This window comes from Bicyclus anynana, chromosome 21 (assembly GCF_947172395.1).
Source record: "Bicyclus anynana chromosome 21, ilBicAnyn1.1, whole genome shotgun sequence".
NCBI lineage: Eukaryota > Metazoa > Arthropoda > Insecta > Lepidoptera > Nymphalidae > Bicyclus > Bicyclus anynana.
Genome location: NC_069103.1, coordinates 6,166,737 through 6,183,592, shown reverse-complemented (window position 1 = coordinate 6,183,592; position 16,856 = coordinate 6,166,737). Strand labels below are relative to the sequence as shown.

General features: G+C 37.3%; 1 protein-coding gene across 3 annotated transcripts in view; it reads left to right on the top strand.

Annotated features, from left to right (window-relative positions):
• Window positions 1-16,470, top strand: part of LOC112056956 (zinc finger C2HC domain-containing protein 1C) — a 32,792-nt gene extending 16,322 nt beyond the window's left edge. The window contains exons 2-11 of one of the 3 annotated variants that reach the window (XM_052888117.1): window positions 8,215-8,379; window positions 8,743-8,964; window positions 9,404-9,484; window positions 9,941-10,101; window positions 10,945-11,038; window positions 11,880-11,930; window positions 12,857-12,880; window positions 13,527-13,718; window positions 13,991-14,153; window positions 14,959-16,470. In XM_052888117.1, coding sequence (XP_052744077.1) covers window positions 8,215-8,379; window positions 8,743-8,964; window positions 9,404-9,484; window positions 9,941-10,101; window positions 10,945-11,038; window positions 11,880-11,930; window positions 12,857-12,880; window positions 13,527-13,718; window positions 13,991-14,153; window positions 14,959-15,122 — 1,317 coding nt within the window. In that variant the 3' untranslated portion in view covers window positions 15,123-16,470. Of the gene's footprint in view, window positions 1-8,214; window positions 8,380-8,742; window positions 8,965-9,403; window positions 9,485-9,937; window positions 10,102-10,944; window positions 11,039-11,879; window positions 11,931-12,856; window positions 12,881-13,526; window positions 13,719-13,990; window positions 14,154-14,958 lie in introns of all 3 variants that reach the window. The other 2 variants (XM_024097443.2, XM_052888118.1) reach the window with 2 other exon arrangements.
• The last annotated feature ends 386 nt before the right edge of the window (window positions 16,471-16,856 follow it).

The following is a 16,856-nucleotide window of genomic DNA, read 5'->3' as shown; positions in this document are numbered from 1 at the left end:
CCATTATTACAAATGCATTCGTACTGCGGACTGAAGTAAATCAATCCGACGGCAAAACCGCAAGTAACTCTACCATCTATTTCCCACCATTGTTTACAAACGGCGAGCGATTTCATGCAAAAACAATTTTCATTTCATTTCCAACCTTACACCACTTTCATAAGTCACATTTTAGTGTGAACCTTGCATTTCAGTTCCGTTCTAGCTGTTGCAATGCAGGTGTCTTAATACACTGGCGATAAGTTCTACTGAAGTTAAACTTTAACAGGGTCAAGTTAGCGGTAATTCACGAGGTCATGAGCTATTCACACCGTGACATTGGAACTGGGTATACCACGTGTATTGTTGCTAGACAACGGAATAAACAAACAAACACCCTCATTGGGCAAGTCATTTCATTCAACTTTCCTATTTCTTGATCGTCGACGTATTTCGCTTTCAGTCTCTATAAAGTACGGCGTATTAGCGGGTCTGCTTTATTTGCAGTATATTTACTTTCCAAGGATAGGATTTCAAGGCTTCGCGATAGCATCTCAATCGTTCAATCCTAGGAAATAGGCTTGTCGTGGTCTTATTCGATTTTTTGTTTTCTCTGTTTTAGTGTTTCTTTTTGTTTTGGTTTTATTCTGAACATTCTGTTTAATTTTATAGTTTTTATATTCTTTAGTCACGTGAAGTTTTTCTTGTATATTTTGTGTTTTCATTGATAAAAGACGATTATTAAAAGAATTTACGAGTTATTTGTTCAAACAAGTTTTGATTTTCGTGGGTTTATCGACGTTTCTTTTAAATTGGTTCTTCTGGCTGTGGAGTTTTGTTAAATGATGGAATCTAATGACATATCTGGGAATATGGATAGTAAATGGTGGAAACCCAATCATTGGAAAACAAGAACCCGCGTCGCCTCGGCGTCTTTGAGAGGAGCTGATCCTGCAGAAATAAGGAACGGTTGGCTAACTTTACCCGAATCTCAGGTAAATTCATATTATGCCACGACTTTTTTTTACAAATTACAAAGTAGATTTTGATTTGCTTTTTTGTTATATTTCATTTAATTATTGATCTATTAATTAAAGGCATTTTATGCTAGTTAGTGTTTTATTTTAAAAAGTTGTGTGTTGATTGGCTGCTGATCTAATACGAGTATGCAGTACGTATGTAAAGATGTAGCTAGTCTTATATTGAAACGCACTGACTGGCATACGTATATTATGTGTTTGTGTGTATCATATTCTTCGTCATAAAGCGTCTTGCTTAAAAAATCTTTACTACCCACATTTTATTCATTTTCAAACAACTTTCATAATAAATGGGTACTTAAAACTATTTTTACATTATTTCTGATTTATTCAAATTTATTTCTAAAAAAATACCAATCAGTCAGTTTTATCAACTTTTTTATAATCTAGCTATAACTAGATTATAAAAAAGTTGATAAAACTGTGAAACTGTCTTTTTATAGACGCTGCTATTGATTTGAAGAACTGTAGAATAATTTATTGGTTTCACCCCATGACCTCTGAGTAAAAGACAATTTGACAATATTCAACGATTTTATTTTATAACTAGCGGACGCCCGTGACTTTTTCCGCGTAAGAATCCGTTTTTCACAAATCCCGCGGTAAACGTGGATTCCGGGATTGTAGCCAATATGTTGCTCAGTAACCTCCTCTAACTTCCAGTGAAAGTCCTAATAAAATCAGACCAGCCGTTCCGGAGATTATACCGGACAAACCGACATACAGACAGACAATTTTAGTGGTTTAGTGATGTGTAAATAGCTAAATAAGTCCTTGAGAAAACACACTTAATAAACATTAAAAACATTCTTATTCTTATTCTTATTCTTATTCTTCTCCAACTAATCGGAAAAGTCTGTGTACGACAATAGTCCATCGGGCGGGTCGAACCACCACCTCTAGGTGATCAGACCGGCCGCTTTACCGTAGATATATTGAGGCTTTAAATGTTTAGCTCATAGGAAGCGATAAAAAATTATTGCTTCCCCACAATTTTTGACAAAATTGATAATTAATTAATTTCAATTTAGTAATTTCAGACGTAGGTAGATAATTACTACCTACCTACGATACTAGGTGGGTAGGTAGGTGCGTAGGAAAAGGTAAAAATATTATTTATATCTATAGTCTATTACTCTTTTATATAAATTGACAAAGGCTGGTATTAAATTACTCGAGCTATAGGCGCCCAATACAGGTTTGTAGTTTTACTGTTTTGTACGAAAATCAATACCAATCACGAAAATTGGTTCTTCGATTACCAACCTTCTACTTACTAAAGTTGGAAGTAATAATTTTAATTTACCTGCTATACAAAAGTTAAATATATACGATTTTTTATACAAAAGAAGTCTTTATAGAATTGAATTTTTTTAATGAAACTACCAAACACCCGCAACTGCGTCCGCAAAAACATCGGTGTATAGGTACGTAACTGTGATGGGATATTCCTCTTTCATAGATGTATAAAAAAAAATCATTCATAAATCATCTTATCTTCTCTATCTATGTATCTTCTAGGCAAATGGCCAAGATTACACCGATTTTTCGCGGACGCAGTTACGGGTGTTTGCTAATTTTCATTCAAAAAATTAAATTCTATAAAGACTTCTTTTGTATAAAAAATCGTATAGATTGAACTGTATCGCCGCTCGCTAGTAGCTAGCTAGTAATATAAAATAATTTTGAGTCACAAAAATTAAGTATCCAAAAGAGTTTGAGTATTTGAAGAGCTACAAATAGGTACAATACTTTAGAATTCTGTAAAACAGCTGTTACTTGGTCACGAACCTAGTCACCTATTCACAGGTATAACACGTAATAACAATTTGCATAACAGTCCTTTAAAGAAATAACAATATAGACGGCACGGTAACTTAGTCAGAGTCAGTTACATCACACTACCTTGTCGCGCACAGCCTGGCTGTGACTCAGCACCGTATATGGAGAATGCGAGATTGTAAAAAAATCCTTTTGTATTGTCACCTTTGGAACAAGATCAAATTTTTAATGTATCGTATTGCATTAGCTAAAATAAAGGTCGCCTGGCTAAGGTCTGTTTTAAATTCATGACTAGGAACGCAAAAGTAACTTTTTGAAAGTAAAAGTTGTTAAAAGTATTTATTGAAAAAATTTTAATAAAAAAAATTCAACCGACTTCCAACTCAAAAATTAACCTAAACTAAAAAGCAAAAAATAACATCTTACCTATGTGCTACCTTCTAAAAGGTGACTGCTGTAAATCGTTGACGAGTTCCATCGTCTGTGTTTCGGCTCCATCATCAGACCAACTCCAAATCTTCATAAAATTGTAGTGGTTTAAAATACCTTATGGAAACACTAACAAACGCACTAGCCGTCTCTACAACTTTCGAAAGTTCCCCTCAATTTCTCCAGGATGCCATCATCAGATCCTGATATGAAAAAAATGGGACCACCCTGGAAGTAAACCCTTCAAAACAAAAAAAGAATTTTCAAAATCGGTCCATAATTGACGAAATTATCGCTGGACATACATAAAAAAAAAAAAAAAAAAAACATACATACAGTCGAACGTAGAACCTCCTCCTTTTTGGAAGTCGGTTAAAAAGAGTTAGCATACTTCGTGCAAGCTTTAGCATAACCAACTTGCAAGATTTAGTTTACTTTCTATTACTCTGCAATTTTGATTACCAACTGCAAGCTTTAGTTAATCTTTTTTCCTCTGAATATTTGATTACCAACTGCATGCTTTAGTTTGTCTTCTTTTTGTTTAGATTACCAACCGCGTGCTTTAGTTTACCTTTTATTTATCTGCAATTTTGATAATATAGGTAAACGAATAATTAAAAAAAAACCTTCTATTGCGAAAATATCGCTGTTACAAAATTAAATGACTACATAATCATTCTCGGTCGTCTAAGCGTGATGTTCCCTATCACGAGCTAAGGTCGATGACTGCCAATGAGTCACATGCATTATAAGTGTGTGCGCCGTGTATGGTCTTTTTTAAGATCGCCTTCGCTATTACAAGTTAGCCTTGGACCGCGAAGATGACTAAATTATCGCTGAATATCTAATGCATAATAACTTAGCTCTCGAGAACTAGGCAGACGCGGGTAAACGTCGAGTTCGAGACGTTACGAGTATAGCTAAAGGCTAAAGAGTCGCTGTCAAGTGTCATGTGATATGGAGTATCACCAAATGACGCAGTGGGATCCGGCTATTCCGGGTATAATATCTGGATTCTGGATCTCCGAAATATCTTTTTTACTTACTCGGAATCTCTTCCGAGTAAATAAAACAACCGGGTTCCGGTTTCTCTTCATTTTATTATACTTCTGTGCATTTTTTACGTATCCATAAACAACTGTTCAGCTGGTAGAGGGGCGGGACACTCGAATCTAACAAATTCAGCAATATAGATCTTATTATTTCAAAAACAGACATACATAATGACATCCCACACTGTGGGTTAGACGAGGAAAAAAAATATCCCTACTTTAAATGTACGGGAGATACTCTAAAAAAATGCATTTTTCAAAACTTTATTTTATAACGTTGTTTGGGTATCTTACTTTCATACTTATGTTAAATCACAACTTTCAAGTACTAATAGTTTCTGAGCTAAACCGCGAACGGACAGACAGGCGTCTTTTTTTTACACTTTCCATATTGTTTTGTCCTTTCCACTGTTAATCTTATGACTCAATGTAAATTATAGTCCTAATTTTTACTCTCACGTTCTAAATAATTCTTTCTGTCTCAAAATGTTTGTGAATTCCTAAATTGTTTAAATACTCCGTTACTGTCATTGTTGAATATTAATTAAACTACAGGACTGACTAACAACAATGCCACTCCATGCTAATTGTAGTGTTCGTTTAGATACTTGATCATGAATCGTGATCCGTCACTGACGCTCAACAACGCAGTACGCTTACTTAAACAATTAGTATAAAGTCCCGTGCTACAGACGTTCCGTTTTAAGTGTGCTGTTTTTCCTGTGCAGTTTTATCTGTACAGTTTTACCTGTGCAGTTTCATCTGTACAGTTTTATCTAATCAAAATTTTAATCAAAATCATTAGAAAAAAACTGTACAGTTAAAACTAACGGACACTACAGTGCAATGTAACTGTTCCGACTGTTCACTTAAAAAAATATTTCTTGAAAGTGAAGTTAAAAGTTAAAGTAGGTACTCGCAAGTACGTCGTCCTTTGTGATAATTAAATCATTATTTAAACAAGGTTGCTATTTATTCTAATTCACATTTGAAAGGCTACTAGTTCTATTAAGGTGCGATTGCCATCAGACCACTGCAATTTGTAGCGGACAGATTGAAATTATTTTCCAGTTATGGTATACCAGATATACTTACTTATCTATCACGGTCAGTGTCTGCTCAATGTTCTGTCGGGAACAGAGATATATTGCTTACATAGTAGTAATACTATTTTAAGCTATCGAACGCTTTACAATAATATTATTCTTGCGATCGATTTTTCTTTATTTTATTTATTTATTAATTAGTACGGACAAATCTATTTACACTAATTAAGTTGGTACATGAAAAAGAAAGGGAAACAAAACACCACAGTAAAAATTTTAACAAAAATAAGAAAAATTAAACAAAAAAACGAATAGCAATAGTAAATAAAAAAATATGTCAAAATGTCCAATAGATTCAGTTAAAAAAATGGCAGTTATAGAGACTGCCGATAGAAGTCAAAACATATTTAATAGTATAAAGCCAATGTATATGACACAGTAAAATTTAAATATCGTTAGATCTTGCAAGATTGAAAACACTCAAAAGATTGTGAACAGCAACATACTACAAAGAACCGGAACTCATAAACCAATGATGAGGTTAGGTTTTTTGCCTTTGCCAATCTACGGAGTAATAACATGTTAAATTGTAAGCAGTATGTTGCGGTTTACAATATTTCGACCACTCACTATCTCGCGATATAGATTATAATCTAACGGTATTTCCTATTTTACGGTGACATATACACATCATTATGTGTCAGCTGTATAATATTGATGAATATATGTTGTCCCAAAGAAAAGAAAATTCATACCGCGTGATGCTCCACAACTCCTCCAAACTCCTGTTTCTAATACATCCATACATATATTAAATATCCATACAATCATATTCATTACAACAATTAATATGTACATGTATGAATGTAAGTACGTATAGATATTTAAAAGGTAACCTGGCGCGAATCAGCTTGTATGAACTCTTCGCCACTGCTACCTACAGCTATGAGCATGTCGGTGACGCGAAAGCACGAGATTTCACCCGTCCAAAAAATACCTAAAGGTCGCCATTGACTGTCAATTATTCTCGCGTTTCTGAAAAGCAAACGGCAGTAGGTACCCATGCGGCATACTATACAAGTCATGTCCACAGTGAACCAACCAACACACGATCAATTATAGTCGTGGGTGCTACAGGTACAGAAACGTGAGAATAATTGACCGTCTGCGATAGCATAAGGCGCACAGCACTCAGCAGGTGGCAGTCATCAGTATGTCGGTGACGCGAACCAATGAGATTTTCCCCTACCTAGAAGTGACCAACGCGGCTAGAGAAGTTTTCACTTCGAAAATTACAAATCGGTCCAATAATTTCCACCCATCCATCACTCAAGAATCATGATCCTCCTCCATTAAGGGAAAACTGGTTAAATGAAGAGGTGTCGATGTGGAGTGACCAGATGTGTTGGACTGCTGTGTTAATTGAAGCGAATTGGAATCGTTTGAGTGACTACGCTAATCGATTGCGATGGTCACATCGATTACAATATGTGAATTGGCAATTGAACATAACAATTATTGATATATCGCATTTATACCTTTACCTACATACTCGTAATATGTGTGTGCCATTCATTTTAAACAGAAAGTTTTTGCTGAAAGTTTGTTCAAGCACGGAAAAAAATATACGCACTGGTTGCACTCACGATTTTCGAAAGTTCCTCTCGATTTCAGGGCCCTATCATCAGATAATGGTTTCCTTATCATAAGACCAGCCTTGGAATATCTGCTTTTCAACAAAAAAGGATACCTAATCAGAATTGGTTTCTAAATGACAAAGTTATCCGCGAACATACATAAAAAAATTATAATACGATCGAATTGACGGCCTCCGTGGCGCAGTGGTATGCGCGGTGGATTTACAAGACGGAGGTCCTGGGTTTGATCCCCGGCTGGGTAGATTGAGATTTTCTTAATTTGTCCAGGTCTGGCTAGTGGGAGGCCTCGGCCGTGGCTAGTTACCACCCTACCGGTAAAGACGCCAAGCGATTTAGCGTTCCGGTACGATGCCGTGTAGAAACCGAAAGGGGTGTGGATTTTCATCCTCCTCCTAACAAGTTAGCCCGCTTCCATCTTAGACTGCATCATCACTTACCATCAGGTGAGATTGTAGTCAAGGGCTAACTTGTAAAGAATAAAAAAAAAAAATTGAGAAACTTTCTCCTTTTTTTGAAGTCGGCTATAAGAGTTCTTAGTCGTAATAACAACTCCTCGAAAATCGATCTTGTGCGAGTTGGTGTATAAATTCGTTTATAATATAACATGTGCACAAAATGTATCCTCACCCGCATTGAGGGCATGCCCATCGTGCCGTAGCAGACACTGGACAACCAACAAATCAATTTAGAAAAGAAAATTATCATAAAACATCAAATCCCACGAGGAAAATAATGAATAACTTAACTAAATATTGAATTAGACTAATTTCTAATAGCTCGACCTTGATAACAGCAGTAATATTTCGCGGAAGCGGTAGCTGAGACTCAATATAACAATAAATAGTCAATCTGCAGGCAGCGGCGCAGCGATGCGTGGGCGCCGACTTCCCACCCTCCTGTCAATTGTCATTGCTTTTTTCGATATTTGATTATATCTTTAATTTACTGCGCAATTTTACTTTATGAATAATGCATAACGTTACAAAATTTTTGAATTGAACAATTTTTTTTCGTTTTAATTTAAAATTGACAAAGAACGCAAAACGCAGAACTTAAAACGCCTGAACGCTTTCTGTCTGAGGGGACACTAAAAGCATTGCCCCATTAGTTCGTAGCGTTCTGTTACACATATTACGTTATCACAACGCAGGTGTGGCATACAATGCGTTGATCCACTGCGACAACGAACTAATGAGGCAATTATCTAAGATCTTTTCCACGTCAACAGGCTCGCTTCCAACAAAAGCAGATGCAGGAGCGCGAGCTGAAGATCGCGTCGCTGTACGAGGCGCAGCAGGCGAGGGCGCTGGACCGAGTGCGCCACTCGCCCAGCAACGGCGCGGGGCCCACTCCGCCGCACCCGCACCAGCCACCAGCGCACCAGCCGGGCAAGGTAACTATCAGCAGGAGCGCGAGCTGGAGATCGCGTCGCTATACAAGGCATAGCAGGCGAAAAACGGCAGGCGACGGCGTGTCACATCCACAACGTCACTGTCACTCCAACGGCCAAAACATCCCTTGTTGTTGTGTGTGTGTTTGAAGATGACCTTAGGAAGTCGTCCCCTTCTTTATCCAGTCTCTCTTGACTCGACTGGTATATCTGCGTTCGTTTAAACCCTGCCATTGCGATCCAATGGGATTGCAACGGCAAGGTTTAGGTTAGGTGGTAGAAAACCTACAAAAATATATAAATAATCAATAGAAACCTTAATTACTAGAGAATACCTACGTAATTTTATCCACTCAATCTTTTTAGGTGCGACAAATGTTCGAAGAGAGGCGAACAAAAGCCGGCATCGATAAAAGCTATCCGCTGCAGCCCATACAGAACACAGAGCGGACGCCGCCGCGGAAGACCCTGCCCAATGGCTACACCAAAGTCTCCTCCACTACTAAGAACTCGGTGGAAAAGAAGACTGTCAAGACAACCATGATCTCCAGCTCACATAGTGTTAAGAAACAAAATATAACCACTCAGGTAAGAAACCTACATTCGCCGCAGTGTCTCTAACACAGCACAGAGTATTTGCTTTAAAAATTAAAAAAAAAACTTAAAGTAGTTGTAAATAGTAGAGCTTTTATGGCAGAGTTTGTTCGGAGAACTACTGCCATTATTTCTGCCACAAATCAGCATCGCAGTCTACCGATGAAAAGTGAAATTACAGGCAAATCACGTTTAACACCTGGAGCTTAGATTCCGAGCACACCTAGTCTAAGTAATACTTATTGCTCTGTTTTAGGCAATTGTTTTCCACTTTCACACGTCAAGTTAACCATTCATGATCCATCATCTTATTCCTCAACTTTTAACTACATTCTCCAAAATAATAATAATGTTCTGCAGCTACATTTAGTCATTTTGTAGGATTAGGCATATCTAAACAACTTTCTCAAAAAGATCTTCTATTTAATTTCAGAAAATCAACAACCATGTGGTAAATGGTTCCGGCGATCTCAACCACAATCACGAATTAGACATAATTGAACCGAAAATAATGGTAAGGCAATTTATTTAAGCTAAAAAATTTTCGAGATTTAATTATTTTAGAATTTTGGAGATGTATTTTGTAATTACTAAAAACCATTGTATCTTCTATGCCTCATTTCTCTTGCTAAAATTTCTGTCTCTCTGCTTATTTATGAAATTGGATTGTTACGATGAGATGTTTTGACGGCGCTGTGATATGCGCGGGGTACAAGACGGAGGACCTGGTTTCGATCCCCGAGGTTTTCTTAATTGGTCCAGGTCTGGCTGGTTTGGCTGTAGCTAGTTACCACCCTACCGGCAAAGGCCAAGCGATTTAGCATTCCGGTACGATGTCGTGTAGAAACCGAAAGGAGTGAGGGTTTCCTCCTCCTCCTAACAAGTTATCACGCTTTTTATTTTAGATTGAATCATCACTTACCATCAGGTGAGTGAAAAAAAATAATGATAGCGTAAATTCCCCCAGCAGCACGTCAACGGCGAAATAATTCCAACGGCAGAGGAAAAAGACGACGTAGACAATGGGAACAATGATATGATTGAAAACGAAACGTTCCCCGAAGCGCTGGCCCCCGCCCCCACGCCGCGCTCCCCGCAGCCCGCCGTCGAAGTCATAAGGCCACAGAGAAGGTGAGACCATCCATCACCTGACCCTCCCTTTTTGAAGGCCTCCGTGGTACACGCAGTGGACTTACAAGATAGAGGTCCTAGGTTCGATTCCCAGCTGGGCCGATTAAGGTTTTCTTAATTGGTCCAGGTCTGTCGACCGTAACGCCAAGCGATCTAGCGATCCGGTACGATGTCGTCTAATAACCGAAAGGGATGTGGATTTTCATCCTCCTCCTAACAGGTTAGTCCGCTTCCATATTGGATTGCATCATCGCTTACCATCAGGTGAGATTGTAGGGCTAACTTGTAAAGAATTAAAAAAAAAACCCTGGACCTCGCAGAGATACCACCACCCAGCATCCCACCTGTTATTGCATCACCCCACAGAAATGAGGGTTGCCGCGAATGTCTCAGCTCAACACGCCTCTACTGACGGGATATAAAGATTAAAAATTAAAAAAAAAGAAAAAAAAACATACATACAGCCGAACGTAATACCTCCTCCTTTTTGGAAGTCGGTTAATTAAAAAAATACACCTTTATTGCTGTTACCCACATGCTACGTTTTCCCTTATTCGCCTTTTACACACGTCATCCACGGGAAAACGTAGCGATCCAATTCTTACATTGGGAACGGCACACACTAGCCTATTCACTATTTTGGTCTTTACTATCAACCTATTAAAATTAACAACAAAACAAATTGTCAAAATGTCATCTACATACTATGATACAAAATACAAAAATGTCATCCGGTGTTTACTGGTGGATATTGTATTGTATGTAGATGACATTTTGTCAATAAATATGTCAGTAGGTAAGGTTCAATCAAAACAAACGTTATATCTATAATTGTGTTTTCAGAAGTCCAGCGGCTACGCAAAGGCCAAAAAGTCCAATAAAAAGTAAACCTGCACCAGCGACTTCGCCTCCACGTAGAGTTGCCAGTGAAAATAGGGTAAAATTTTATTTTTTATAAATTACTAGCGCGCGCGACTTCGCCCGCGTGAAACTTGATGTAATCTTTCAACTACGCCTGCCCTACACTACCCTACCCCTTAGAATTTTTAATTTTTTTCTGTCATAAGAACCTTCTGACAATAACAAACACATTAAAAAAATGGTGAAATCGGTCTAGCCGTTCACGCGTGATGGCGTGACCAAGGGATATCTGGATTCATTTTTATATATTGAATTACTAGCAGCTGACCTAGCGATAATTGTTTTGCCCTATAAATTATCCACTTAGGGGATATAAAAATAGTTATCTGACTATTCTAAGACCTACGAAATATACGTAATATAAAAAATCAAAAAACCAAATTATACTTCGTAAAAATCCATCAAACCATTTCGGAAGAGTTACCATATCTACTTTAACTACTACTACTAATGACACAAGAATTTCATTAGATACAGAATAGATAATAGATACATTTTACAGAATAGATAAAACATAATAATACATTTAAAAACGAAACAAAAGTTTACACACTGACAGAGTCGCCGGCTTCCGCTACTATATATTTTTTGTTTCACACTATCGAATAGTAGATAGTGTAAAAAAAATATCTGCATAGTAAACGGTTTTCACCTTTCATAAAACCTCAAAATTATGTACAAAATGTGAAAAAAATTGACATTGCTTTGTTGAAAAAAAAACCTAATCAAACGTCACGTCAATCAATTTGAACACAATGTCACCCAAAAAAATCCATTTAAATAAATAAACAATGAATTTCCAGTGCTAGTTTATAGGTATTTCAATTAAATTCAAATGAAGGGTTCATATTGTTTAGGTGCCGTCACGGGAGAACAGTAAGCCCAAGGGGGCCATGCAGCGAGGACAAGTGAGTATTTTATCTACCACCTCAGAATACAGAAAACACCAGAAGCCGCGTTCAGCCGTCATTTTATAGCAAGCCCAAAATTTGTACCTGTAGGCATCGATATAAATCGTTAGATGGGCCCCTCCATACTAAAGAACGCACAATTTTATGTCATTACCCAAAGACGCACATCTTAACTTAGTACGTAACAAGCGCATGCTGTGAATGGACGTGGACTTAATAAAATTATTTAATGTTTTTTTCTTATTTTAATCCTTTTATGCCTTCGTGTTCATTTTGGAATTGTAAAAACACAAGCCACTACATCTATACTACATGAATAAATAGAAATGTGTTATGAGTGATGACGTACTCAATGTGCAAAACCAATAACAATTCCGCGACACTGAGGCCCATCTAACGATCTACGATCGATGCCTGTAGGTATAGCACGTCACACAACACGGCATAAACAGTGACAAATCGTTTGTTCGTGAAAGTACACCAAAAAAGAGTAATTTCAACTGCTTCATTCCAAAGCTCGATCACACCTTCTAGAGTTTTCTGTATTCTGAGCTCATACAGTAGGCAGTGAGTGATCCTTAGGACAGCGCGTAGTGAGGTGGTCCCTCACTCTGGAGCCCTGACCACCGGCACTCAAATGTCCCGCAGCGGGTGGGTTGATTTTTTCTATAAATTTTTAATAGTGTTTTGTATATTTTATAACATCGATAAAAATTTAGAGTAAATAACTATTGATTTATTTTGCTTTCTCCGTTTATTTAGCTACCGTGAAATACTTAATGATTGAATTATTTTGCCATTTACCTTTTTTAACATGGAATACCTAATTATTGATTTATTTTATTTCTTTGATTTACTTATTTATTTATTATATTATTTATTTGACTTACTTATTTCGTTTAAAAATATTTATTTACTTCCAGGTACTTAGAAACATTCCAGCCACGGTAAACATTTCTTTTATTTATTTTCTCACGATTTCTTTAAGTTTCCAATTGTTTACGTTAACGGGGCGATTTATGGCGGCATTAGACTACTCTCTATTCTCTAAGCTTACAACCAAAACTTATAAGTACATATCGCTTTAAGCCAACGAGTTATTGTTTTGGTATATATAATCTCAACAATAGGAACCTACTCGGCTATAATTATCAACAATGTGTTTATTGTCACATTAGAATTACAATATTAATACGCTTTTATTAGCTTCACTTGTAACTAACTACTCGTATGTAGGTATGTAAGAAAATCTTCGATTATACATGTATGTTCGATTAGGATGAGATTTTGCACACGCTCTGAGTTCTGATGACAATATATAACTAGCTAAGAAACGTCATTACAAATCCAATATGGCGGCCTCCCCAAGATGGCGGACTGACTGTTTGAATTCCACCCCCATGATATGGATATCAAATAAAAGGGTTTGCTGTCAGGAATACGAAAAAATAGTCACGTGACTTAAATCCAATATGGCAGACGTCCGAGATGGCGGACAGGCTGTTTGAAATGCATACCCTATGTTATGATATGGGTATCAAATGTTTGAGCGTGTTTTTTAAACTATTATTTTAATAGTGTGTTTAATTCCAGAATTCTCAGCCGTCAAGCGGTTCGAACAAGACCCGTTCGGCCCCGGCCAACAGCGCCGCCCTGCCCGAAGGCGCCTGCTCGGTGTGCGGCAGACACTTCGCGCCCGACCGCCTGCCCAAGCACCAGGAGATCTGCCGCAAGACGCACACCAAGAAACGCAAGCCCTTCGACGTGCTCAAGCACCGCCTGGCCGTGAGTATATCTATACGCCGTCCAAGAACCGCCTGGCCGTGAGTATATCCATACGCCTGCCAAGCACCAGATCTGCCGTAAGACGCACTCCAAGAAACGCAAGACCTTCGACGTGCTCAAACACCGCCTGGCCTTGAATATATCTCTGCCACAAGACGCGCCTCACTTAAGTACCACTTAGAAAATTCCTATTTCTAAGTTTCTAAGTGTTTGTCTACTTATACAGGACTACCTACTGAAAACTAATTAATTAATTATTGTTCTCCGAACAGGGTACAGAAGCGGAGCCGTTCATCAGTAAACTACGCAAGGGCACTACATCATCCACGAAGGTACCGCAGAAGAATTTGAACAACAACTGGCGGCAGAAGCACGAGGAGTTCATCCAGGCGATCCGCGCCGCCAAGCAAGTGCAGGCTCACCTTGACGCGGGAGGTTAGTGTACACTAACCCCTATTCATAAGCACGTATGAGTATTTAAACCTCAATTTTCCTTAAACCAAAAAAAAACTCAATTGCTACTGTTTAAAGTTCACTTTACTTTGAAGAAATTTGACGTTTAAATCCTAATCCATGTTTATAATTCAGAAAACGCCACACCATTAATAATAAGTGACTTTTTGTCTTTGATGCCTTACCTCATCCAGTGTTCAATATAAAAAATGCATTTCTTTTTAAAGATAGAAACAGTGTTTATTTAGTTATAAATGAGAAGTTTTCTGTTCGGATTTCTTGAACTCCTCATTTATACTGACAATGCGGCCAACATTTTCTGTCGGAAATTCCGACAGCCTCAGAATGTCTGTGTTCTGGAAAGGGAACGCCATGTCAGATTCTGACTATCAGATTTATGATGAATTTGATAGTTTCTGATGAGACGCCTCTGATCAGAACGTTATAGGGCAACCTCACCAAGGCCAAGTCTGTACAGCCTTTAAATTGTGTAGGTACTACAAGACCAATTCGAAGAATATATAAAAGATCAAGAAAAAATCTTAAATATCTTATCTAATTTCTCGCGTCACCACATGGCTCTAGCGCTGCGCTGGTGGATCCATCACTAGCATAGTCCGTGCTGAGCGGTGACCATTTTGGTACCACACATATCATCTCTTGGTTTATTTAATAGTTTTTAATTCTTTTTTGGTATCTTCTGCATATTGTGTGTCCAATAAACAATTTTTCTTTCTTTCTTTCTTTATTAATACCTTATATATTTCTATATTAAATAAAATTCCAGGAAAACTCAGCGATCTACCCCCACCGCCGCCATCCGAGAACCCCGACTACGTGCAGTGTCCACACTGCAAGAGACGCTTCAACCAAGCGGCCGCCGAGCGACACATACCCAAGTGTGCCAGCTTCCAGTTCAACAAATCCAAACAACCAGCCAAGAGGAGATAACTACGCAAATCGGAAGGATAAATGTGACCCATAACAATATACACTTAAAAATAAGTTTAACTATATCCGAAACTAAACTAGGAACTGTTTATTTTCCCATGATTTTAATACTTTAGTCGCATTTCAGCTTCTCATGGATAGATTACTAGTAGACGTTGCATATGCCAGTAAAGCGGCTCAAATAACTTCATCGAAAACTAATTTATATTGCGATACTTTGGTGCAAATAGTTTTCACATGCGCACTGTTCTACCTTGTGAAATGCTTCTTTGACATCGTAAATCCTAACGTTCAAAATTGATAATGGAATCTGCTTCAAGGTTTAATCCATTTAGGATCTCCACGAACGTTTTAAATATTGATTCCATTTTCAAATTTATTCATTATACTTTTTTTATCTATCTTATTGAATACAAAGCTCTGACATCTAGCCTTTTTGAGCTTATGTCAATTTGTATCATTGTCGTTCTACAGATTAATAACTTAAAACTGTGATAATTAAAATTTTAATCTCGTCAAAATGATTTATATGTGCGATAATGCGAGTGCTCTTCTTCGGATATTGTTCACCGTACTTTTATTCTACACCATTTGGCATTTTATAACTTGTATACACGGCTACAGAAGGATTTGTGGAAGCATGGGAGACATAAGACTACCTGCACCAGATGCAAATGATGAATTACTTATGCCGTTCTTTTATGATTAATTTTCAAAAAATATTCATTTCCATAAAATTATACAGGGCCTGTGATGCCATGTGCCGTGTAGATTCTCTTTCTACAAACGCTAACGCTTCGAAAAATAGCTAAATGTATGGGAATGACAGATCCGATCGACAACTTGATCACGTGACCTGTCAATAGCAAATGTCATTCCCATACATTTTTTTAATTTTCGAAGCGTTTGTAGAAAGAGATTCGACGTGCCACATGACTAGAGGCTCTAATTACTTAGATTAAACGGAATCTAACCTAATGAGAAATGAAGATAATAGGCTGTGGTTGATTATGATGATGCAATGAAGAGAAGTGTTATCCTTTTGATAATGACAGCATTGGTGGTATAACCCTAAAATACTTTCGTTTTAACTAAATACTTTGCTAAACATATACAAATAACTTTTCACGTACAAAGAACGCTGGCATGTCTGATTTAAACGATTATAGACAAATAATAATGAAATTTAATTGTTTATATTCTGTATAAACTAACACTTTAAAATATTCAGTTTGCTCAGCGTTCTTTTGCCATGACACCACGAACATCATACTATGCTTTTGATTTTAAAATGTTAACAGTGGACATCGTTTTTACATTTTCGTTAATATACTGACCTTTTCTATTATACCTTGTTTTATTTATAAATATGAGATTACTAGTGGACCCGGTCAAGCTTCGTTTTGACTTATGTGCACTTCTTCCCTACCCCTACTTTACTCCCACCCTACAACTACCCTACCCTAACGTCACTCACTATTATCATCTCCATATACGGGGTACATAAGTATAATAATAATATAGCCTTTATTTCCAAGTACATAAAGTACAAAAATTTTACATTTTACATTTTTAAAAAATTACAAAGATACAAAAATTACAAAAAAAAACTACCTACTCTACCAGAAAACAAACAACCAACCTCTGTTAAACAATAATACTCGTAAAAAGAACATAAGTATATGGAGATGATAATATGATGGATCTGACTAAATAATTGGCTCAATAAGTTTG